At 38.3% G+C, this 20,916-nt stretch overlaps 3 protein-coding genes across 4 annotated transcripts; all 3 read right to left on the bottom strand.

Annotated features, from left to right (window-relative positions):
• Positions 1-1,202: 1,202 nt before the first annotated feature.
• LOC133743974 (zinc finger CCCH domain-containing protein 67) lies at positions 1,203-5,265 on the bottom strand. 2 transcript variants are annotated; one of them, XM_062172064.1, is made up of 6 exons: positions 4,548-5,265; positions 3,946-4,011; positions 3,407-3,526; positions 2,988-3,257; positions 2,322-2,588; positions 1,203-1,705 (listed from the first exon to the last, which is right to left on the bottom strand). In XM_062172064.1, the coding sequence occupies exons 1-6, from the start codon at positions 5,151-5,153 to the stop codon at positions 1,493-1,495; spliced, it is 1,542 nt and encodes a 513-aa protein (XP_062028048.1). In that variant the 5' UTR covers positions 5,154-5,265; the 3' UTR covers positions 1,203-1,492. The 2 variants fall into 2 exon arrangements, with proteins under 2 accessions (XP_062028048.1, XP_062028049.1); XM_062172065.1 differs by having other exon boundaries at positions 1,203-1,577.
• A 565-nt stretch (positions 5,266-5,830) lies between these two features.
• On the bottom strand, positions 5,831-13,173 carry LOC133741904 (lysine-specific demethylase REF6). The gene is made up of 7 exons (XM_062169618.1): positions 12,037-13,173; positions 11,380-11,458; positions 10,968-11,035; positions 10,721-10,871; positions 9,943-10,562; positions 8,715-9,443; positions 5,831-7,997 (listed from the first exon to the last, which is right to left on the bottom strand). The coding sequence occupies exons 1-7, from the start codon at positions 12,902-12,904 to the stop codon at positions 6,019-6,021; spliced, it is 4,494 nt and encodes a 1,497-aa protein (XP_062025602.1). The 5' UTR covers positions 12,905-13,173; the 3' UTR covers positions 5,831-6,018.
• Positions 13,174-15,941: 2,768 nt separating this feature from the next.
• LOC133745378 (DNA-(apurinic or apyrimidinic site) endonuclease) lies at positions 15,942-20,572 on the bottom strand. The gene is made up of 9 exons (XM_062173438.1): positions 20,251-20,572; positions 19,602-19,694; positions 19,019-19,163; positions 18,425-18,626; positions 17,945-18,023; positions 17,341-17,402; positions 17,014-17,100; positions 16,692-16,795; positions 15,942-16,170 (listed from the first exon to the last, which is right to left on the bottom strand). The coding sequence occupies exons 1-9, from the start codon at positions 20,470-20,472 to the stop codon at positions 16,085-16,087; spliced, it is 1,080 nt and encodes a 359-aa protein (XP_062029422.1). The 5' UTR covers positions 20,473-20,572; the 3' UTR covers positions 15,942-16,084.
• Between the last annotated feature and the right edge of the window lie 344 nt (positions 20,573-20,916).

The raw sequence follows: 20,916 nt of genomic DNA, 5'->3' as shown, positions 1-20,916 counted from the left end.
CCATGCAAACCCTTCATCATCAGCTCTGAGAAGAGATCCTTCAAACTTGCGTGAGACACTTTCATATACTTAATATTCAAGTCTTGTATATCTTTTAAGTTATCTCGGATAGTATAATAGTGGGATCAATAAATCTTTAATAGTATATTTGATTTATTTATCACCTTTATCAAAGCAGGTCATTGCCCTCTATTTTTGTTTATACAGTGGGATTTGAGAGTAGAGTTGGTCTGAAAACTAGCAGTTCACCATCTTATTTTTCTTTAGAAAACATAGGATGTTATTTCTGAGTGATAAAAGCTATTAATCTGAGCAGGCCGCATTAGGCCATTCTTTCAGTGCGTTTGTATTTTTGTAGTTTTTTTTTTTTTTTTAATCATGTGAGATACCAGCTTTCTTGCACATTAATGAAAGACACAAGTAATAAGGACATGAAATCCTTTAGAAAGATACATAGGTAATGAAAGGCAAGTCATCAATCATTAGAACTTAGCATGTGTTTTGGGTCTGATTCGTCTGAACTTGAACGCTTAAATATTATGTGACTAAAAATTTATTTGATTATTGGAGTTAGGTTATCTTAGATCAGGGCCACCTTGTTCGTAACTTAATTTGCATGTTCTGTTATGCTTATTTTATTTATCAGGTTCTAAGCCGAAGACCAAAACCAAAAGGGAAAAAACAAAGGAGGAAGATCTTAAAAGAAGGGCCAGATATGTTTGTATAGCACAACTGGTTTCGGTCGTACTTTTTGTCACTCTCATGGATCAATCAGATGGGTTTGACGTTGAGGATGATGATGAAGGCTTTGATTACAATGATTTGTGATCTCTACACCCCCATTTTTGGCCTGGTAGCATCCCTCTGGTTTTTGAGCTTTGCTTTGCTGAACAAGATCATGGAATAGGGTTGAACCATATGCAATTCAATATGAGATTATAATTTTTAATTTTTGAATCCACTGAAGTTTATTCAATGTGAAGTGCATTTCTCAATGTGAAGTTCATTTCTTGCTCTCTTTATGAAAAATTACACATGCACGGTTCATATGCATTTCTCATGTTTACCGCACCAAAACAATTCTAAGACTCATCTTAAACATTTATATAATGCCCGCCCCTTAAAAATTTATTCTCTGCAAAATTCACAACTGACATTTACCATCAAAATCATGTTGCAAAGCACTTTCACACATGCACAAGTGAAATGCAAAAACCACGCAATCTAAAATTCATCTTGGGAACAGAACTATACTGACTCGAATATTCATGAAATAGAGGTTGTTCCAAATTACTTCTGTATTTGCTGCTCAAATGACATAAATAAGACATAATTTACAATCCCGGTGATCCGGATCCTTCGCAAATAAAAGTTACTTCTAGCAGCTGGATGGAAAAGTTCCACATGTTTTTTAAGATCCAAAATAAATAAGAGTTACATATCCTTGGTCATGCAAATGCTGTGCTCTAGCAGGTATTTCATGCAAAACTTATTACACAGCTTGTTGCAGCTGAATTGTATCATCAGTTCCACTTCTGCTCCTAGCTATTCCCGCCTCTTTTGTATTCGCTAAGTCACTGAAAGGAAGTTGATGATCAAGACCAGATGTAGTTGAAGATGTTAAATGTAACGGATGATCAAATTTACAAGCTGGCCCAAATTTGCAAATGCCATAGCGACTGTAATGGGTGCAAATATTCTGATCCTGGATTTAAACAAATTTTGAATCAATCTTTGTGGGGTCAATGACATGCAAACATGAAGCCGTAATATGTGAACAAAATCCCACAGATGTAGTGAAGAATCTGTATGTTGAAAGCAAATATGCAAGCAATATTTCACTACAATTTTCAAGAGATAAAGTTCAATCTTTGTGGGACATTTATGAAGCTAAGCTAAACTGTACCAAAAACTCCCAAAGTCATGGAAAAAGGGAATAAAAAACTGCATTTCCCAAATTATCCATCACTCATTAATAAAATTATATACAACAGGTACCTTCTACAAATGTAATTTTTAGTTACCCATGTTGTCAAGATGATAAGTCCAATTGAGCAACATGGGCAGGCCATTGAATCCGCAGTTGAACCATTTCCTTAAAGAGGAAACGAGTCCATCACAACAGCAGGCGAAAGACAATTTAAAATCCAAACAAAAACATACTTTTTATCATCCCGGAAAAAAAAATCATCTAGTTTTTGCTCCATGCAACATAAAGTGAAAACACTTCTAAGATGGTATTCCAAAAAATTATAGATTTATTGTTTTATCAAAAGAAGAAAAAAGGAAAAAAGGAATAAATCCAAAGAATGTGAACTTACTGGTCTCAAAGGCAGGCCCTTGTCGCTCAGTGCAAATGAGGGGGATACTGCAGTCTGACTTTTTGGATGATGATATTTGCAGTTAGATCTAAACTTACAGTCCCCTGTTCTTAAAAAGAAACTGCACAAAGGTTGTCCAGGTCGTTCTGGGAATTCATCAACTTGATTTGACGGTGGATATTGTTTATAAACATTGGTTTCGGTCCCTGAGTTGTTGATAACATATGGTGGAGGTGCAGGCATGCTTCTTTCTAGATAAACTGGTGCCTAAACATGCCACAAGAAAAAAATAATTAAAGAGAAACCCATGCATGGAAAAATGTAAACGAGAACAGATGTATTTTTATATGTTCTAGAACCATGAAAATATAGCAAATTGCACGGCATGATCGTGATCATATTTCCCATGTAGAAATTTCATTAACTTACAAACCTCATTCTATCCCTGGGGTGTGGGTGTGTGTGTGTGTGTGAGAGAGAGAGAGAGAGAGAGAGAGAGGGGGGGGGGGGGGGGGGGAGGGAGGGACAGGGAGAGGGAGGAAAAGGGGAGAGGGGAGAGATAGATAGAGAGAAGGAGGGAGGAAGCACACCATCACGTTATTATTATCAAATGGATGACACATTAAAACCCTCAACTCTGTATCATTGGAGTGATGAATAGAATACCTGATAGCCATTCCATTCTGTATTTTGGGAAGGAACCCCTTGAGATGGTGGCATCATCATTGGCATATAAAGCGGAGTCTCATTTAATGATCTTGGTGCAGACCAAGATGATAATTGCGATCCACCTTGTAATGATGCAGGTCCACCATTATCAAATCCAGACGGAGGGTCAGATCCTCCTGCAGCAGTAGGATCAGGGTGATTAAACCTGCAGTTTGATCCATACTTGCAGGAGCCATTTCGCATATAGTAGGGACACTCTCTCTCCCCCTGTAATCAATAAAATATTAAGAGGTGCTGTTGAAACATGCTAAAAGACCTCACTGACGAAGAAAATAAGTAAATATAATAGCTTAAATCTCAAAGACTGAATTTTACGTTCATTTTCAAAATCTGCAGGTTATAGTTGGAATTTGTACCTGTCGAATTGGCAGTCCCAGAAAGTTAAGTTCCACAACTGGAGCAACCAAAGGTTTCCCTTTTCCATGGTTGTATCTGCAAGCTTTCCCATACTTACATCCCCCTGGCCTTAAGTAATACTGCAACAAAGTACTACAATCTCATGAACTGTTACCAGTTTACCATATGCATTTGAGGGAAATATGGCATTGACATTTAAGATGGTAACTGTACTTGCTGTATACAATGGAATAAACGATAGTCAAGAGAAACCATAAAAGTCATAGAAAGACATTTAGATGACTTAATATTTTACTATTCAGACAGATATATTCAAAACCTCATGATTCTATAAAATGAGCTAACAGATTTGATTTTACCTTATTTACAAATATGCACGCTAATCTCCAACTTCCAGATAACCATAAGTAGAAACCCATCACAAAGACAGGATTAACTAAGATGCTACATACCGAATACACGAACTAAAACAAAATCTCATGACTAAATCAACGACAACTTCAAATAGAAAGGTTCTGAAAATCAGGACAATAATAACCTTGCATTCTGTCTGGCTTGGCTTCTCTGAAAACTCGTCCTTTTCCTTCACCTTGTCTTTAAAACCCTGGAAATGCTAAAATTCAAAACATCAACAAACAGAAAGTAGCAGCTAGCAGAAATATTCATGATAATAAAGGGCACATTAATATGTCAACACTGGCTAATTAGCTTGGCACAATAATTTCACCGTAAAACAGTATCCAAAAGGAAGGAAAAATAAAAAAACCCAGTTTCAGCTACAACGAAAAGCAGCAACTACTAACAGGCAAAAAAATCACTAATTATCGCAAATAATCTCCTCAATGGGCAAAATATCATATTCAACAAATGTGGAAGTGCATTTCCCTCGAGTTACTTACGCTGGCAATATTCATTATTCCAGCATAACATACCAACCACCCCATAATTCCTCAGTATTCCACATGCACACATACAGACAAACACATACACTACGGTCCTTAGCTTTGGTTCAGCATTGGAGCTGAAATCTATGAGAAATGAGGCCAAGCATAAAAAAGTTCCCATCTTTCAATTATGACACACAAAGCAAGCACATTTGCATTAACATAATCGAATAGGTATATGTAAAGGGTGGATTGCCTGGTTGTTTTTCCTTCTAACAGGGTGATTAAACTTGCAGTTGGATCCAAACTTGCAATTCCCAGTCTTGAGGTAAAAGGAACAGTCTTCAGCTTCAGGCCTCACTGGATACTGATACCTTCTGTTATATTCTCCCCCCTTCTTGTCTCCATTCTCACTCCTGTTTTCTCCTTCATTGCTCTCTTCTTCCTCGCTCTGTCTCTCACTTTCATTTCCGTTTTCGATTTCTCCACCACCACCACCATTAGAACTCTTCTCCTCCGCCTCAACCTCTACCTCCGCCGCCGCCGCCTCCACCGCTACATCTACATCAGCGTCGTCGTCTCCTCTCAAATCCAATCTCTCAATCTCATCAACGACGACAGCGTGATCCACGACATCAGCAGCAACATCGGGATCGGGACCGGAATGACTAACCACCGCCGCGTCACCACCGGAGTCGGAGTGATTGTCCAGCTGCTGGTAGGCGGCGGTGGTGGTGGACTGTTGAGACCCTATGTCGGAATGGTTGAGCTGAACCTGATCGATTTCGTTGCTGTTGCCGATATGCAAATCCAGATTTGGGGAGACACAGGAGGAGGAGGAGGACGATTCAGAGAGCTCCATTCTCCCTCCACATTTCAAAACCCTAATTCAATAAGAGATGATGATGAGACCTAAAAACGCCTCTCTCAGCTACCTAGTGTGAAAGTGAAACGAACGGCACTTAAAATGTGGACTCTAGTAAAACTAGAGTCATAAACACGTAGTTTTCTTTTCTTCCTACCCCGGTCAATTGACATGTCGTTTTTCTTTTCTTTTCTTTTTTCAGGGCTTCTCTCTTGAGTCTTGACTGTTTCACGGGGCATCAGCATCCTCATTTCATTTCCACAAGAAAAGAATTAGCCCCCCCCCCCCCCCCTCTCAACCTATAGTTTGGTTTTACTCTCCAATTAGATATAATAATAATAAATGAAAAAATATATCTCCAAGAAGTTTTTACGTTAATGTACTTCATGATTGATGAAATCATTAATGTACTTCATAAAGATGATGTTTTGATTGATGGAACTTCCTCCTTGATTTCAAATTAAATGAAACTATAGTGTTGGGGGGGGGGTTGTAAAATTCAAAGGGCTAATCACAAATGTAAGAGTGCTGTTTGCCACTAGCATTCAATGTTTTTAATCAACCAAGCAAATTAGAATAGCTGCATCTGAATAGAATTTGAGTCAAAACTTTAACAGGCAGTCAGAGAGAATATAGGATTAGCATTCGGCAATCTGTAGAGAAAATTAAGCAGCTTAAGATCGAAGCAATTGCTGTTGCTGCATTAAATTAAAGGGGCCTAATGAAGGCCCGAGGAAAATCAGAAAATTATTGTCATTCCGAATAGCAATTACAGGGGAGTATTCCTCACCTAGCACTAATTTGTCAATCGAACAGATTCATTAGTCATGTTACATGATTACATCAACTTTCCACCATCCACTCATCGCGATCGCCCCTTACCTTTCTTTACCGAATGCCCAGTCTTCCGCTTATGACGGCTGAAATCTGACACAAACCGGAAGGTCTGCCCACACCCTGGCTCTGCACACACGTAGGGACGGGCACCTGTGTGTACCCTAATGTGCTCAGTCCGAGCCCATGCCCACTTGAATGTCATCTTGCATCCCTTCCAAGGGCACCGAAGGGGGCGGTCATCCTCATGAACTCGACGATGTTGCACCAGATACTTGTGCGAGAAGAATTTCTTTCCACACCCCTTGACTGGACACACGTTTTTCTTGTGGAGATTTAGCTCTTGTTTCGTGCCAAAACTCATGGTGCACCCCTCAACGTCACACAAGTATTCTGCTTCCTCTTCCCTCACTGCTGGAGCATTCTTTCCCTTCCGAGCTGAAGCATTCTTTGTCTTCACAGCTAAAGCAGTGTTTACCTTTATCCTACCAGTTTGTTGCTGCTCTCTTGCCTTTTTCCTTCCGGTTTCTGGCTGCTCTTTTGCCTTTTTCCTACCGGTTTCTGGCTGCTCTTTTGGAGGTCTTTTTCTAAGTCGCGTGCTAGGCCCACCTTCTGGTTCCTCAGCATTTACATCAACGGTGTTTTGTTCAGATTGATTATTTTGGATCCTGGGAGTCTTTTGCTGGGTTTCTTGAAGACGGCGGGAGCCTTGCTTCACACGGCGAGGAGTTTCCTGTTTCTTTTGCTGAACGGTCTCTGGTTTTATTTGCCTGCCTCGGAAACTCTTAAGCTGCAGTGCAGCATTATCGTCCGGTGTGTCATCCAGAGCTGCATCTTCTCTCTCCACAATTTTGGCCTGCTTGCTTTTAGAAGTCCTCCTTTGTTGCTGACGAGAACTAACCCCGTGACGATTTTGTGAAGTCAAATTTCCTCTCCCAATGCATTTACCTTTGTTGCGTCTAAGTGACCTCCTATGCAGCTGATGGATATTTTCCTCAAGCGAATCATCTGAAACCGCAGAGAACTCCCTGGCATTACTTTCAGCAACCCGCCTCTGCTGATGATCAGAATTCACTCCAACTGAGTCATCTGACAACATAGAGAAATCTCTGGCAATATACTTTGCTTGCTTACTTTTAGCAATCCGCCTCTGCTGCTGATGAGAATCAACTCCCATTGAATCATCTGAAACATCATCATCTCCCTCAATATACTTGGCTTGCTCGCTTCGAAGAGTCCTCCTATTTTGCTGACGGAAATCATCTTCCATTGAATCACCTGACACTGCATCTTCCGTCTCAGTAAACTTTGCTTTCTTGGTTGGACCACTCTCTATATATTTGGCTTGCTTGTTCTTGAGAAACCTCTTCTGCTGCTGATGGGAATTATCATCTACTGAATGAGCAGAAACTGCATCAGGACATTTTGCTTTCTTGGTTGTCCCACCCTCTACAGTCATTTTCCTCTTCCTAGAATACTGTTTAGTCACCATACTTTTCTCAGTTTTGCGTGTGCTTTCTGATTTTTCATCAAGCTTCTCATCTGGCATTGCTGAATCATGGAACCTCCTCTGTTCTAGCTCTACTTTTTTCTCTTCATGATCCCTTTTTATTAAGAAGGGATGAACTTGATTTGACATCCAAACTTTACCGCACCATTTCCCTACCACTATCTTTTTCTGTTTGGCAGGCCTCCTCCCACAGACCTCAGGTCCTGCAGGCGAGCTAGCTGGAGAACTACGACCAAATGCATTGTATATAACAGAATTGTATGGCATCTGCTTACTATAAAGATGAGAGCGGCTAAGGCTGGCACTGTAGAAGAGATTGATCCCCATCTTTACAGCCCAGTCTCCATTCCCAGCAATGGCTTCCTCACTATCCAGAGCTGACTGAATCCTCTCCTCATCCTCCCTGGTGGCATCCCTGAATACCATATCATTCCAGGGATAATTTACTCCCAGTTCTTCTGCTATTTCTTTTGCTTCATCCACTATCCGCGGATAGTCTGCAAATGTATTTATTGAAAATCAGAGCTAATTAGAATATAAATATAAAAGATGGTCTGGTTATCAATAAATGGGATGCTTACTTAAATTATTAAAGACTGCAAATACAGTAAACCATTTTAAGAACTTGGTCAAAGGAATGAGATTTTCCTCATCACGCCACTTCTATTTTATAAAACTAACTCCACTACGCTAAATAAATAATATGGACAGAAAATGGCTGACAGAAGCTGTATCATCTTACGACATTGACCATTTACTATCCGGCAAAACTTATTCATCCTTTGTTTGCTGCAACAAGGCACAAATCCCACCTAAGGAATGGTGCCTCCACCGTTCCATATAGCCATAAAGTTCAGAAAATATATAATTTTCACCCAAGAAGCTAAAACTAAAACATAAACAGCAGAACGTCCCATATTCCTGCTACCCTACGGTATCACATACAAAACAACCATGACATTCCAATTGGATAAGCTGATACATATGTTGATAATCTTTTATTCTTCTTTTCATCCTCACCCCACCCCACCCTGATGTCAGTCCCATTTGAACATGAACAGTCTACCCGTTTCATCTATACCCCTTTCTTGTTACCAGTTATATTTATACTCGATGATTCTTACCACAGAATGTGCTTTCAAGTAAGTAAATAACTCAGTTAGAAAAAGAGAACGAACAGAATCAGAAAGTGTAAATAGGACAGAGACACATACCTGGATGACAAAGGAGTAATATATGGGCACCTCCAAATGAACGGAGCTGCTGCTCAACCTCTACAGCATGCTCAAGGCAGAACACATGCATTCTAGAAGAATCCTGGTCACATCCTGGAAAAAATGATGTGCCTGTACTCTCTTTCGGTAAAGTGGCCTGACCAAATCGTGTTGGTTGAACGTCAAATGCATCTGGGGAGCCAGAATATGAAACCTTTACTGGATCTATAGATGTACCCGCCAAACCATTTGTCTTTGTCAAAGCAAGATTATTTGTGTCAAGATCAACAGAACAGTCAATATATTGATGACCATTATCCTTGAAATTAGTTGCTTCACGTCTATTTTCCCCATTGCCATCAACAGTCGGGAGTTCATTACCACAATCAAATCCTGGTGAAGTTGGACTGTGAACCCCAGCTGTACCTCCATAAGAGTCTCTCAAAGGAGGACTAGCACTTTTATACTCATATCTACCTTCCAAAGAACAGTCTGACAAGTTTGTTTCGTCACGACAAACAGGAACATCTGGTTCAGCCTGATCTTCCTCCGAGTCAGATGAATCTCCATAGGTCAAAGCTAATAGCCCAAGCGCATTAGTATCTCTGTGCATTTCAGTATTTGAATCAACTTCATTGATTGGATCTGTGATCTGATTTCTATAATCAGCAGACTGAACGGGCACATCATATAAACCATCATGGGTACTCTTTTGCATCAATCCTGTTTCTGAAGGAATAAACATATAAACATTCAAATTTAGAAATTACGGTGAACTAGAAACACTACATAGAAAAATCATTTACCAGATAAGTGCAAGAATGATAAACAGGCAAAATGTATCTAGATATGCATACGAAATGACAAATTTAGGGGTTGGGTAAGTAATCAGATTGATCTAAGTGCATATTTACTAATGTATTATGAGCACATGGAAGAATGAAAAGGGGTATAGGTCTAATATAAATAACTCGAGTTGGAGGTTTCATCCCTGAGCTTGCATAAAACAAGGTGCATAGTTCATGAACAGAAATGTATGTAAAAGTGCAATTTACTGCTGTGTTTCCCTCAGTCCACATGATGCATGTATCAATGCTTCAGTGGAACAGTAATCACAGTAATAGTGGTTCCTTATCTAAGACTACCCACGAGAAAAATCTTGGGCTACAACATCAGTTTGAATAATAAGACTGACGATCAGGAGAAGGAATTTTCAAAATAAACCAACCTGTACAGGGACCTTTCTTTGAACTATTTGGATCTCCATTTGCAACCTGGATAGGCTCACAATCAACAGCCCAATCGTTGAAAAAACTACGATCTGCTGACATGAGATATCTGGCTGCTGCTTCTCTTGGTTGAATTATAGCAACACATGAAAAGCTCAAAATTCCACATGTAACACAAGAAAATAGTCTCTGATCTGACAACCCTTCGCCTTCAACATTACTTTCTCTTTTAGCGCTCATGTTCAACATCTTAGAAGGAGTACTTGCATTGCCATTTGCATTTAATGAGGGATGGTGGCTACTGTCACATAAAGATGCAAGTTTTCCTTTCACTGAATACAACCCTTTTACCTGCTGGATTCCCTGCTTCCCGTCTATCATGAGATCATCAGGGTTTACTCTTAACTGTGAACCAACACGTAATTTTGAACAAACAGAAATGTCTGAAGAACTCTGTGGTAGAAGTACAATTGACGACCCTTTTCCAAGAACATGAAGCAGCTCATTGTTCTGAATGACATTCTTCACAAATAAACCTTTAACTACTGTTTCTCCTTCACCCTTTTTCTTATCTTTTAGTCGAGAACTTCGAGGTTCAGCACTATTGCGCACAGGCGTTCTGCAGAATAAGCAGTTTAGCAACTGATCATTTTTTCCAGAAATTGTTTGAATCGGTGTCTTCAAACTCAACAAGTAATCAACCCTAATGCGTTTATTTGTGGAAATTTGTAATTACGCAATTAGGCAAATAGAACTTGCAAAAGGTCACAAACAAACCTTGAACATAATGCTAGAGCAAGATCATAAAGTAACTGAAAATGAGACACCATAGGAGGATAATTGATTGAAGCTCGTCGGACAGCAGCATCATTGGCAACCCTCAACCACTCAGGAGTTGCAATGTTGGCTGCCTCCCCACAATTAAATCCTACATACAATTCAATAAATAGTCATTTTGATTTCTAAAAACACAAAGACAACAACGACAGTAACTTTAAATAAATAAACACTAATGCTCTCTCACCGTGACTGAATCCAGTGTGATAGGCTCTTGGAAAAGTGACAACAAATTCCCCAGCATTTTGCACTAACCTGATTTAAAGCAATCAGAGATGTAAGAATATCATGAATGCATTAGACACCACAACTCAGGATACTCTAGGAAAGACTTGGCAATCTTGTATAAATAGTCTTCGAGGGACCAAAAACTCCTCTTTGTGGAACAAAGGTAATGTTAATGTGGCTAGGTATGGATCAAACATGTCGATAGTGATGCTTCTTTTCAGAATCAGATTGAAACTTAGATAATAGCATTACTAATTTAGTAGGTCATGAAGAATGACAAATTCATCATATAAAATGAAGAACTTAGAAGGCAACATGAGGAAATTCAAAAGCAACTTTAAAAGTAGACAAAGCAAAGATTAAGGAACTACCTGCAGCATGGAATCCCTGAACTAATAAAGACTTCAGGTGACATCACGGTGGTCTTCTCACCAAGCGTCGCAAATGTAACTGAATGAAAACAAATGCCATTAAAGGTTTAGATAGTGAAGAGAAAGGAACTTCATATATCAAACCCATAAGTCAGACCAACGTGTAACATCTTTTAACATTAAGCGAAAAGCAAAACAAGTACCACAAATCGACTCATAAGTTAAAGCTTCTGTTAAGTCCTAACTTAGAACAGAAAATGGAGTAACATTAACTTTGGAAACTATATACCAAACCTCAAAAGAAATCCAATAAATTCACCTCTCTAACAACCCTTAACTGAGACTGCTCAGGCGTACCAAGAATCCACTTTCTGACATCACCCTAAAATCCGGGTTGTTTCATTCATTCATCCTAAATAAGTAGTTCTTCCCACTCCTACTTCCCTAACCCAAGACAAGTCCACACTATCCTAAAGAACAAACATTTGACATAGACAGTTTGAACACTAAGCACTACTTCTTCACGTAGTAACAACATCAAACAAACAGTTCAATTGACTTTTCCAACCAAGCTCAAACAAAACAGAGTAGAGCTAAAAAAACAGGGGACGCACAAATCTCAGCGTCAGTCCTATAAATGTCCCTGAACTCACTCACCAAGAGGATTGATCTCTCCTCCATACCCCTGAACTCTGACCACCTCCTCGAACGCGACGGCAGCCTCCCTGGGCACGCCATACCAAGTCTTCCCTGCCCCCAAATGCAGATAATTCAAGCTATGCAAGTCATGATCCTCCACGTGCCAAGCAAACCAGCTGAACATCATGGCCACATACACCATTGGACACGTAACCCCGGGAATCTCCTCCTTCATAAACCTCAACAGAGACCCTCTCGACCTCGAAACCCCCCTCATATTCCAGGCCGTCTCTCCCAGCGTGACGCCATCCCCTGCCTCCCTGCTAGTGCTGGCGCCACTCTTCTTGCTGCTCAGCGGCACGAAAGCCGAGCCGGGCATGTCATTGGCGTACTCAACGGAAAAGGGCTTGTCCACAGTGGCTTTCCAGTAAAGGGTCTCGATATCCAGAGGGTTCAGGCCTCCCTTCTTCCTCCGCTTCTTCAAGTAGCTCTTCTCAAAGCTCTTGGCCTTGGCCTCGAATTGGTTGAATGTGTAGTGCTCGCCGCTCTGCCAGACGGGTCTCTGCACGGGGCGGGCCTTCCGGGGGCAGAACCCGATCTGCTGCTGCCGGGTAGTGAATGTGGGCAGGGCCTTGGGGCCTTTTCCAACCGAAGGCCCACCACGCGCCACCAGAGACTTGTTGAGATTAGCAATTGCTGTTTTCTTCGGAGCGGGCGGCACCGGCGGCACGATTTTGCAGATTCCATACTTGGAAGCCTCCTTCTCGATCTTGAAAATGTAGGCAATCGGATCTTGGAACTCGGCCCAAGTAGGGTGGTACTCCGGAGCTACGGGTAGGGCTCTGAGCCATGAGACAACTTCCTGGGGCTGCTCCGAAGCTGCCATTTCTTACAAAAACAAATTTTTTGCGAAATTGGGCGGAGATCTTTTATGGGTTTGGGATGATTGGTCATGCAAAACCCATTGGAGGGAAATTGAAGAAGTAGCTTTAGGTTGTGGTGCGCTTCATTTTTCGATTTGGGGGTTTTCTGGGTGAGGTCCTCTGTTTTTTGTTTAATAAACTACAGAGGAGAGGAGAGGAGAGAAAGCAGAGGAGGAAAAAAATTTGGGGGCAGGGGAAGGAGAGCAATAGTGAGAGAGAGAGAGAGAGAGAGGCAGAGGAGTGAGGTTGACATGTGAGTGGGGTTTTATTCTGGGTTTGCGCCCACTCTTGAAAATCACACTGTTTTTTCTATTTTTTACCATTCTGCCACTTTCATTTTCTTTTTTGTACTCCCCCAGTATATATATATATATATATATATATTGTTTTAGCAACAAACAATATTTAGTGTGTATTAACTTCAATTATGCCCTCCAAATGTAAGATTTTATTATTTTTATCAGTCATACCAATTTCTACAACATTTTTGTATATATGGATAAGATTTGAAAATAAACTTCTGTTAGGTATAATTATATACAAATCATGTGTATTAAGTAAACTTTGATGTTTCAAGTCCAAGTAGTTTGAATTTTAGAAATTCTTTTCTTTTGGATACAATTTGAAAGTCATCCATAGAAAGTAAGCTAATTTGACCCTAACCGATGATCTAGGCATGCTACAAATAAAACATAAAGTCTTTTTTTTATCCAAAATCGTCTAGACGAGCTCAATTTAATGGTCTAACTTGGCAAAATTTTGATTTACTTATTTGACTTCCATTTTAATGAGACGAATTCCAATGTATCTAATTTTTAACCATAATAGTCCCATGGTTCATGAAACAGCATAACATAGTGGGTTTAAATTAGTAGTTATCTTAGTAATAATTATGTTAAGAATACGTACTGCTTATTTAGTTAGAGGTTGTATACAAGATTTGAATCAAAAGAACCGAAAAACAAAGACATTTATAATGATTGAACTTAAATATCTAGTATCAACGAAATTGCACTATATGGGGAGACGATGACATTTTTTGCAATTTTAATAATTTAGTGGTTTATTAGTAGTTTGTGAAATTTATCTTTGCAGTTACGCCCTTGAGAATTGAGATCTACTCTCTTTGTTGGTCGACAAGTGTACTTGTATTAGTTGTACATGCCACAAGAGGGTGAATGGGGAGTGTACTTTCACTTGACTCGGGGTCTTCGACACTTTTTATACAGGTCAATCAGCAACCAACCCGAGGACGACATGTCACGTCTTGACAGCCTCGACTAACCTGTGAGGCTCAGGCTGTCCCTTTTTATTTTTTATTTTTGTATTTCAGTAAAAAGGTAAATCAAAACCACTATTGCAAAGAGAAATATTAGTAAACTAGCAGCTAAAAGCATCTAAATCTAAAGTAAAGTTTAAGTTTTAGTTAAATTATCTCTCCTCTCTAGCTAAATATAGCTAGAGTTTTTAGTTAAAGTTAAATTTAGCTCTTGTTTAGCTAATCTGTTGGAGATCAAACTTAGATTAAAATGAGTTAAATTAAAAAAAAATTTTTTAAATAACTATTCTGTTAGAGATACTTTGGGTTATCGAAAGATTGAATTTTGAATCATATATATATATTTATAGCGTATCGAGTCTACGAGAATATAATTATTAATATTTTTTTATCATAGTATTATTACGTAGATCCCAATCATACATTTATGATTTATAATTCGTATTTTTCAACCGATGAAATTTATGTATATTAAGAAGTATGAGATTTAATACCTAAGAAATGACGATAAAATATTTGTTACACGTTTTTTAAGAAAATTTTTACCTGCTTTTCATTTTTATTACTTCAATGCTTGTCTAATGTTTAAAATTATTAGTCATATCAACAATTGTAATCATATATCTACAGATATCAACAATTGTAATCATATATCTACAGAGCAGAGTACATGATATGTTTAATTTTCTAATCATCAAAGTTAGATCTAACAAATTGAAAAACTCAAAAAAAAATTATAGAATCTCTGATCCTTCTGTGCATGAAGGAATGTTTTATGGTCATGGTCAATTTCGTTATATTACTCCCCATTTCCACCATGGTTGTCCTCTCCATACTTGGTGAGGTCCTTTTCGGATTAAGAGAAGAAAAAACCCTCGTCTGCCACAAGGTAGATTTGTTTGGTCATTAGATGCACGAAACTATCTATTTGTAATCAGAATTAGGTCAAAGCTTGTCACTCAGCATGCTTTGTTAGCTTAGTTTATAATAACTGAGTTCTCCCTATTAGAGAATCTTAACCAATCAGATTCTGTAATCATTAGATTCCTTACGGCCATCCTCTACTGATGATAGTAATATGCCCTCTCTTTCAGTCTTTTGAGAACATCTGAGGCTAGGGTTGGGGAAGACAAACTCGACGTCCCCGCTGCGTTAATATGAGGTTATTAACGAATATTAGACCTCACACTTAATGCGGCGGCCGGCTAATGAAAGGTAAGATGGACACAGAGTCTATCTTACCTATCGAACACATTCTCCGAGTTACTCAACACAAATGCGTCATGGCAGAAGGTGAGACGACAATTCCTTGGAAGAAAAATGGTAATGGTTTGAAAGCGTTTACAGTGAATATATGTTGACTTCACCAATCGCAAACAAGGTAAATTCCGATCTGATAGACACGGTTGATGGTAATATTCATCTGGATCACGGAAGAAGGTTATTGACAGACAGCCATTTGTACATGGACAACAATATCTAGTTCCCATTTCATGATAAAGACCTAATCATTCGAATTCATTCAATGCAATTTATTGTGATTTGCTCGAGTCTTGGTTGAGGATGCTTGCCCAGAATGGCAGGAGGAGCACAGAAAATTGAGGTGGACCACTTTTATTGTTTTATTAGTAAAAGCCTAAAAGGAGTAAATTCCCCCTTTTACCTCATGTATTTTGACTGTACCCTTTTCAGCTTTTGGGTTGTTATAGAATGCAGATCAACGTTCAACTTAACTAGGATAATCAAACAATGTAAGCGTCGCTAAAATGTCAGAGAAGCATCGACAAACTTAGATGTATACATATAGTACAAATGGATACTGCTTCATTCTAAAACATTCGGATTGTCATAAAATTGTTACAGTTTATGCAGATAAGTCACTCTCCTTAGAATTCGGTTGTGCTTCTGAAAGCACGAGGGTAACGGGACAATGATCACTTCCATAGAATCCTGCAAAGAGTTTTGAATCAGTGCTGGTTAGCCGTGCACATTAGTATACTACGGAGAAAAAAAGTGAGATGGAATCGACTGACATTATGAAGATAATGAGATTTCGTTTTAGCCTACTACACAGTTTGAAATGGAATTGCCATAACATTTCACCACAAAAGACAAAAGCCACATGAGAGGAGATCTCTTTCTTTTCTTTGGTGTTCTGATTCTTTAGCTTGTTTGAACGAATACTATATTTTAGTTTAAGGATGTAATCCATGTGCTAATAAGGATCAGCAAACCACAATTACATGATTTGGTCAGCCATCAGAAGAAGACTATGCCTTTAAACATGCTATGATCTCCACCAACCGGAGCTTATGGATGAGTAATACTGGCCTATTAAGTTGGAAATGAGAATCTGTTCCTATTTTAAACTTATACTGTATTCTGTAATTCGTATATATTATGCCAGTTCCGACTACTGCAAGAAAATGCACAGCCAGCAGAGGTAATATTTGAAATGGAAAAAGTCATACCTTGTAATTCAATCCCTTGCCCCTTTATCTCACATGAAACAATCCTATCTTTGAGTTGCTCTGCAACTACGAAGTAGTCTATCCTCATCCTTTTGCCTCTATACCTGCCAGAAAGCCACCCAGTATGTTTATTATGTGGTGTAAACTGTATAATAACAATATATGATTATGCAGTTACTTTCCAGTTACTATGTACATCTAATGATTGCACATTCAGATGGAATCACGATGATTTTACAAACACATCAACTCGACTAACACAACAGTAATCCAATTTATTTTCAACGGCAAGTTCCTGTGTGCATGATCCATATGGTCTTACTTTCCAATGGGATTTCCTGACCAGGAGAAGCCACCCTCCATGTCCTTCTCTTTGTGTAGGAATCGGTATGCATCTATTAGCTTTCCCCTGAAAGACATATCATCAGACAGATAAAGTTATTCTTTATGAAAGTAACAATACAACTGCACTAAGTAAATAAATGAAAAGCTCCTTTTAATAAATAATATAAATTCAACTATTGCTGTGATATTCCTTATCCAATCCCCTCCCTTCCTCCCTCTATGTGAAATAGATATAAATGAGGCCATGCAGGCACACAATGTAAGAATGCAAAAGGAACAAGTTAATAAGTTATGGGTAACATACTCTTTCAATATGTTTCCAAAACGCTTTCTCTCAGACAAGGTAAATCCAGGCTGTCCACAATCCTGAAAGAAAACAAACCATCTTAGGGTTTAATATAACAAATTTAGGGTACATTTACAGTTCACTTAATTAACTGCCCGCAGTCCTATATCATTTGACCATACTAAAGGTCTAATATTAAACCTTGGTACGCAAAATTCCTGAAATGAAACAGGGACAGCGTTGATTATGGTATCAAAACGGTGGCAATTCTCCAAACAGAAGTATTACAAGTCCATCATTGACAAGAACCTCCACATTCTACAAAGTTACTTCTTTCCTAAAAGATGAGATGCCAGATGATGGACAGGAAACTCAAAATTTTATGTAAAAAGGAATGCAGCAGTTCAAATCCATGGGAACTTCAAAATGTATCCTAACAGAAGATATGCATAAGCATCCAAAAGAGGTATTGGTCCCATTTCATTCCACCAGCTCAACCTCACTCTTCACAATTTTAGCTATTTAAGTTAACTTATGACTAGTTGACAAAGGCCAAGTACTAATCAACAGAATTTACGACAACCACAATAATGTCCTAAAAAGCTTCAGTTTGAAATATAACCTCTTTATTTGGAGGAACATAACCATTAACCTTTGCTGCACTGAAAAAATCTGGATGACTCACATCGATCTCTTCATGGCTGCATACAAATATTAGAATAAGACAGAAAAAATATAAGTTCCTCCTTAAGAAAACCAATATATCTAATGAGGTGCATAAGAACATAAACAAGATTATATTACAGGAACTTTGTCATGCTAAGTCCAGAACAATTTTCAACAGGTTAGTATATAATTGGATCTGTAACAAGGTATTAATGGATTATTTTAGATGTGACGGTTAGAAAAAACTCTCTCAGAAATTTATGTAGCCAAAGTTTCATATTTGAACATAAAGCTACACACTTAACATCCAAGTAGCTCAAAAACATCCAATGTGTGAACTTACCATAAATTTATGGTAAGACATGGTACTTGTGAATAGCTCAAGTTTACCAGTTGTGAATAGCTTGGATAGTGGGACAAAGAAAAATACACTCACCTGACATTCAGATCACCACACCATATGAGAGGCTTATCTGAACATTGCAAGACAAACTCTAAAATCCTTTTATCCCATTTTCTTCTCCTTGGGAATGAGTTTTCTTCCTCCTTCCAGCCATTGTTTGGTGCATACGTATTCAACAATTGAAATGTCTCAAATTCAGCTAAGATAACCCGACCATCTGGTTCATGCTTCGAAGCTAACAATAGACAATTGTATTAACCAACTGATGTGCCAGTGAAACAAAAGAATATTTGGGATAGATATCTAAGCACAAAGGTTCAAAATCATTTTCCAGAACAGGGACTCTATATCCCTCATTAAAAAAAAAAAAAAAAAGGGCATTCTTTTGCATAGAATAGATAGTTGAAAGTTGAAACAAAATTAACTGAATTTTCACAAGCATAGAGTTTACCGCTCTTTACAGAATCATTTGTATATTACATACATAAATGCAAAGGAAATCAAGTATAACAAATTGATCTCGCACCAATTTAGGTAGGAAGATGTTTGCAAGTTGAAAACAGATTTATTTCAGTATATGAATTTCAATGGATGTCATTAACAAAGACAAATAATTAACCACCAAACCTTTTCTGTCAAGATTGAAAAATACTTTTTGGGGTTGGAAACACTTCTTTACAATCAATGCAGTCCCTGCATACTTTGAATCTGAAAGAGACCACCAAACACGATAATCTCCAAAGGGTGGATTTGACAGGGCACGCATTATTATCTGCATAATTTGGGAAGGAAAGAAAGAGAAGCAACGTCTACATTAGTGATAATCTTGAGGCTATTTTGCAAAACATGATCATATGTATAAGTGGAAAACCAAAATGTTTGAAGAACTTGAATATAGGAATGGTAAATTCAACTCAGTTGAAGCATAAACCCCTAGAATGCTATGAGAATCTTTTAGTATTATCATACCTATGAAAGCTAACAATTTTCAAGAGAAAAGATTCCTTTGCTTAGAAACAATATAAAAATACTGACTAATTAGCAACTTTAAGCCTATCTATATAGTTAAAATTTGGTACAGTGTTACTAGTTGATACGAGAATATTTCTTTGAACACGACAATGGTCAATACAAATGTAAAAGTTCAACATACATGCCCTCCACCAAAAATTCTAAAGTTTTGTGAAAGAAATGTTGAAGAGTGGCATACCTGCTTTTCTTCACGTGATGAGCTAGTGTCATCTTTCAACTCTCCTGGGCGTTTAGGTGCACCCTTTGAACCAGCAGCAGGCATCCTAACTTCCTGATATCTATATGCAGTTAGAAAGTTGTTCCGCATACACTTAATCAATTCTTTAAGAATCAGTACTTAGCAACCGCGACGCATATGAACAAAAAGACAGACTAACAAAATAAACCAACAAACAATCAAGTAGTAGTTTTGAATTCGATTCAGAAACCAAATCACGAAAAAGCATTAAATCCAATATTGAATGGAAATTTTGCTTATGTCTAGCTTTCCACATTGTGCATTGTGCCTCCATCAAATGAAATGAATTAACCTGGCATGACATGTTTTGGCCAAAAGAATTCACCTTTAAAACTACAAAACTAAAAATGAACCATATTTTTATCACAGTCCAAAACCACTGCTACCAAATTCTCTTTACCTACAGCTCAAACCATAAAAAGTCCACATTCATCACATTTCACAGACCAAACATCATGTACCCAAATCCCATTACACCAGCACAGTCAAAATAGATCACAAACATTCATCAATGCCGCTTAAACCCCAAGCAAACCGGGAAAACGCCAAAAATCGAAGTGGGTACCTAAAAACAGAGAGAATGCCAGACCTGTATCGCAATGACATCGGGATCGAAGGTGGTTATGAACTTAGTAAACTCAGGCCAGTTGTTCTTGACTCGAAGAAGAAAGCTGTTGGCATTCCAAGTTAAGAACTTGGTTGGCTCTTTCTTGGGTTTGTCCTCCGTTGAAGTTTCTCCATTTTTGGGAGATGAAAGGTTGGGTTTTTTGGCAAACCCATCTTTCTCTACTGGTTGAAAGAAACGTTTCATCGTCCCCCCAAGGCTCTGAGCTCTTCTAACAGTGTTTGTTTCCCACTGAAACAAAACCAAGTCCCCGCTAGACGTTTTTGTGTACGAACGCTCCTAGTTGCAACTTGGGTATGGAATTGGAGTATTGGACCACCCCAACCCGAACCGAAATGTAAATTTATTTTTTTATCAAATAAGCAAATTAACTTTTTTTTTTGAAAGGGCTTTATGAAGCTAATTAACTTTAGGCGTGTATTGTATGATTTGTTTTTGGAGCAATTGTCTTATGGTCATTTGCTTTCTTGCAACAAAATAATCGGCCGTATTCTGCATTCGTATTAGTCTATAAATTTTTGTATGAACTATTTTGGTTACAACATCTAATGTGTTTGGATTGATGTGTGTTAAATTCTTTATATCATAAGATATTTGAGTTTGTATATCATATTTAAAAACCTTCAAGTA

The sequence above is a fragment of the Rosa rugosa genome, chromosome 4 (genome assembly GCF_958449725.1).
Source record: "Rosa rugosa chromosome 4, drRosRugo1.1, whole genome shotgun sequence".
In the NCBI taxonomy this organism is placed as follows: Eukaryota; Viridiplantae; Streptophyta; class Magnoliopsida; order Rosales; family Rosaceae; genus Rosa; species Rosa rugosa.
Note: the sequence above shows the minus strand (reverse complement) of the source record. Positions and strands in the feature narration are given on the sequence as shown.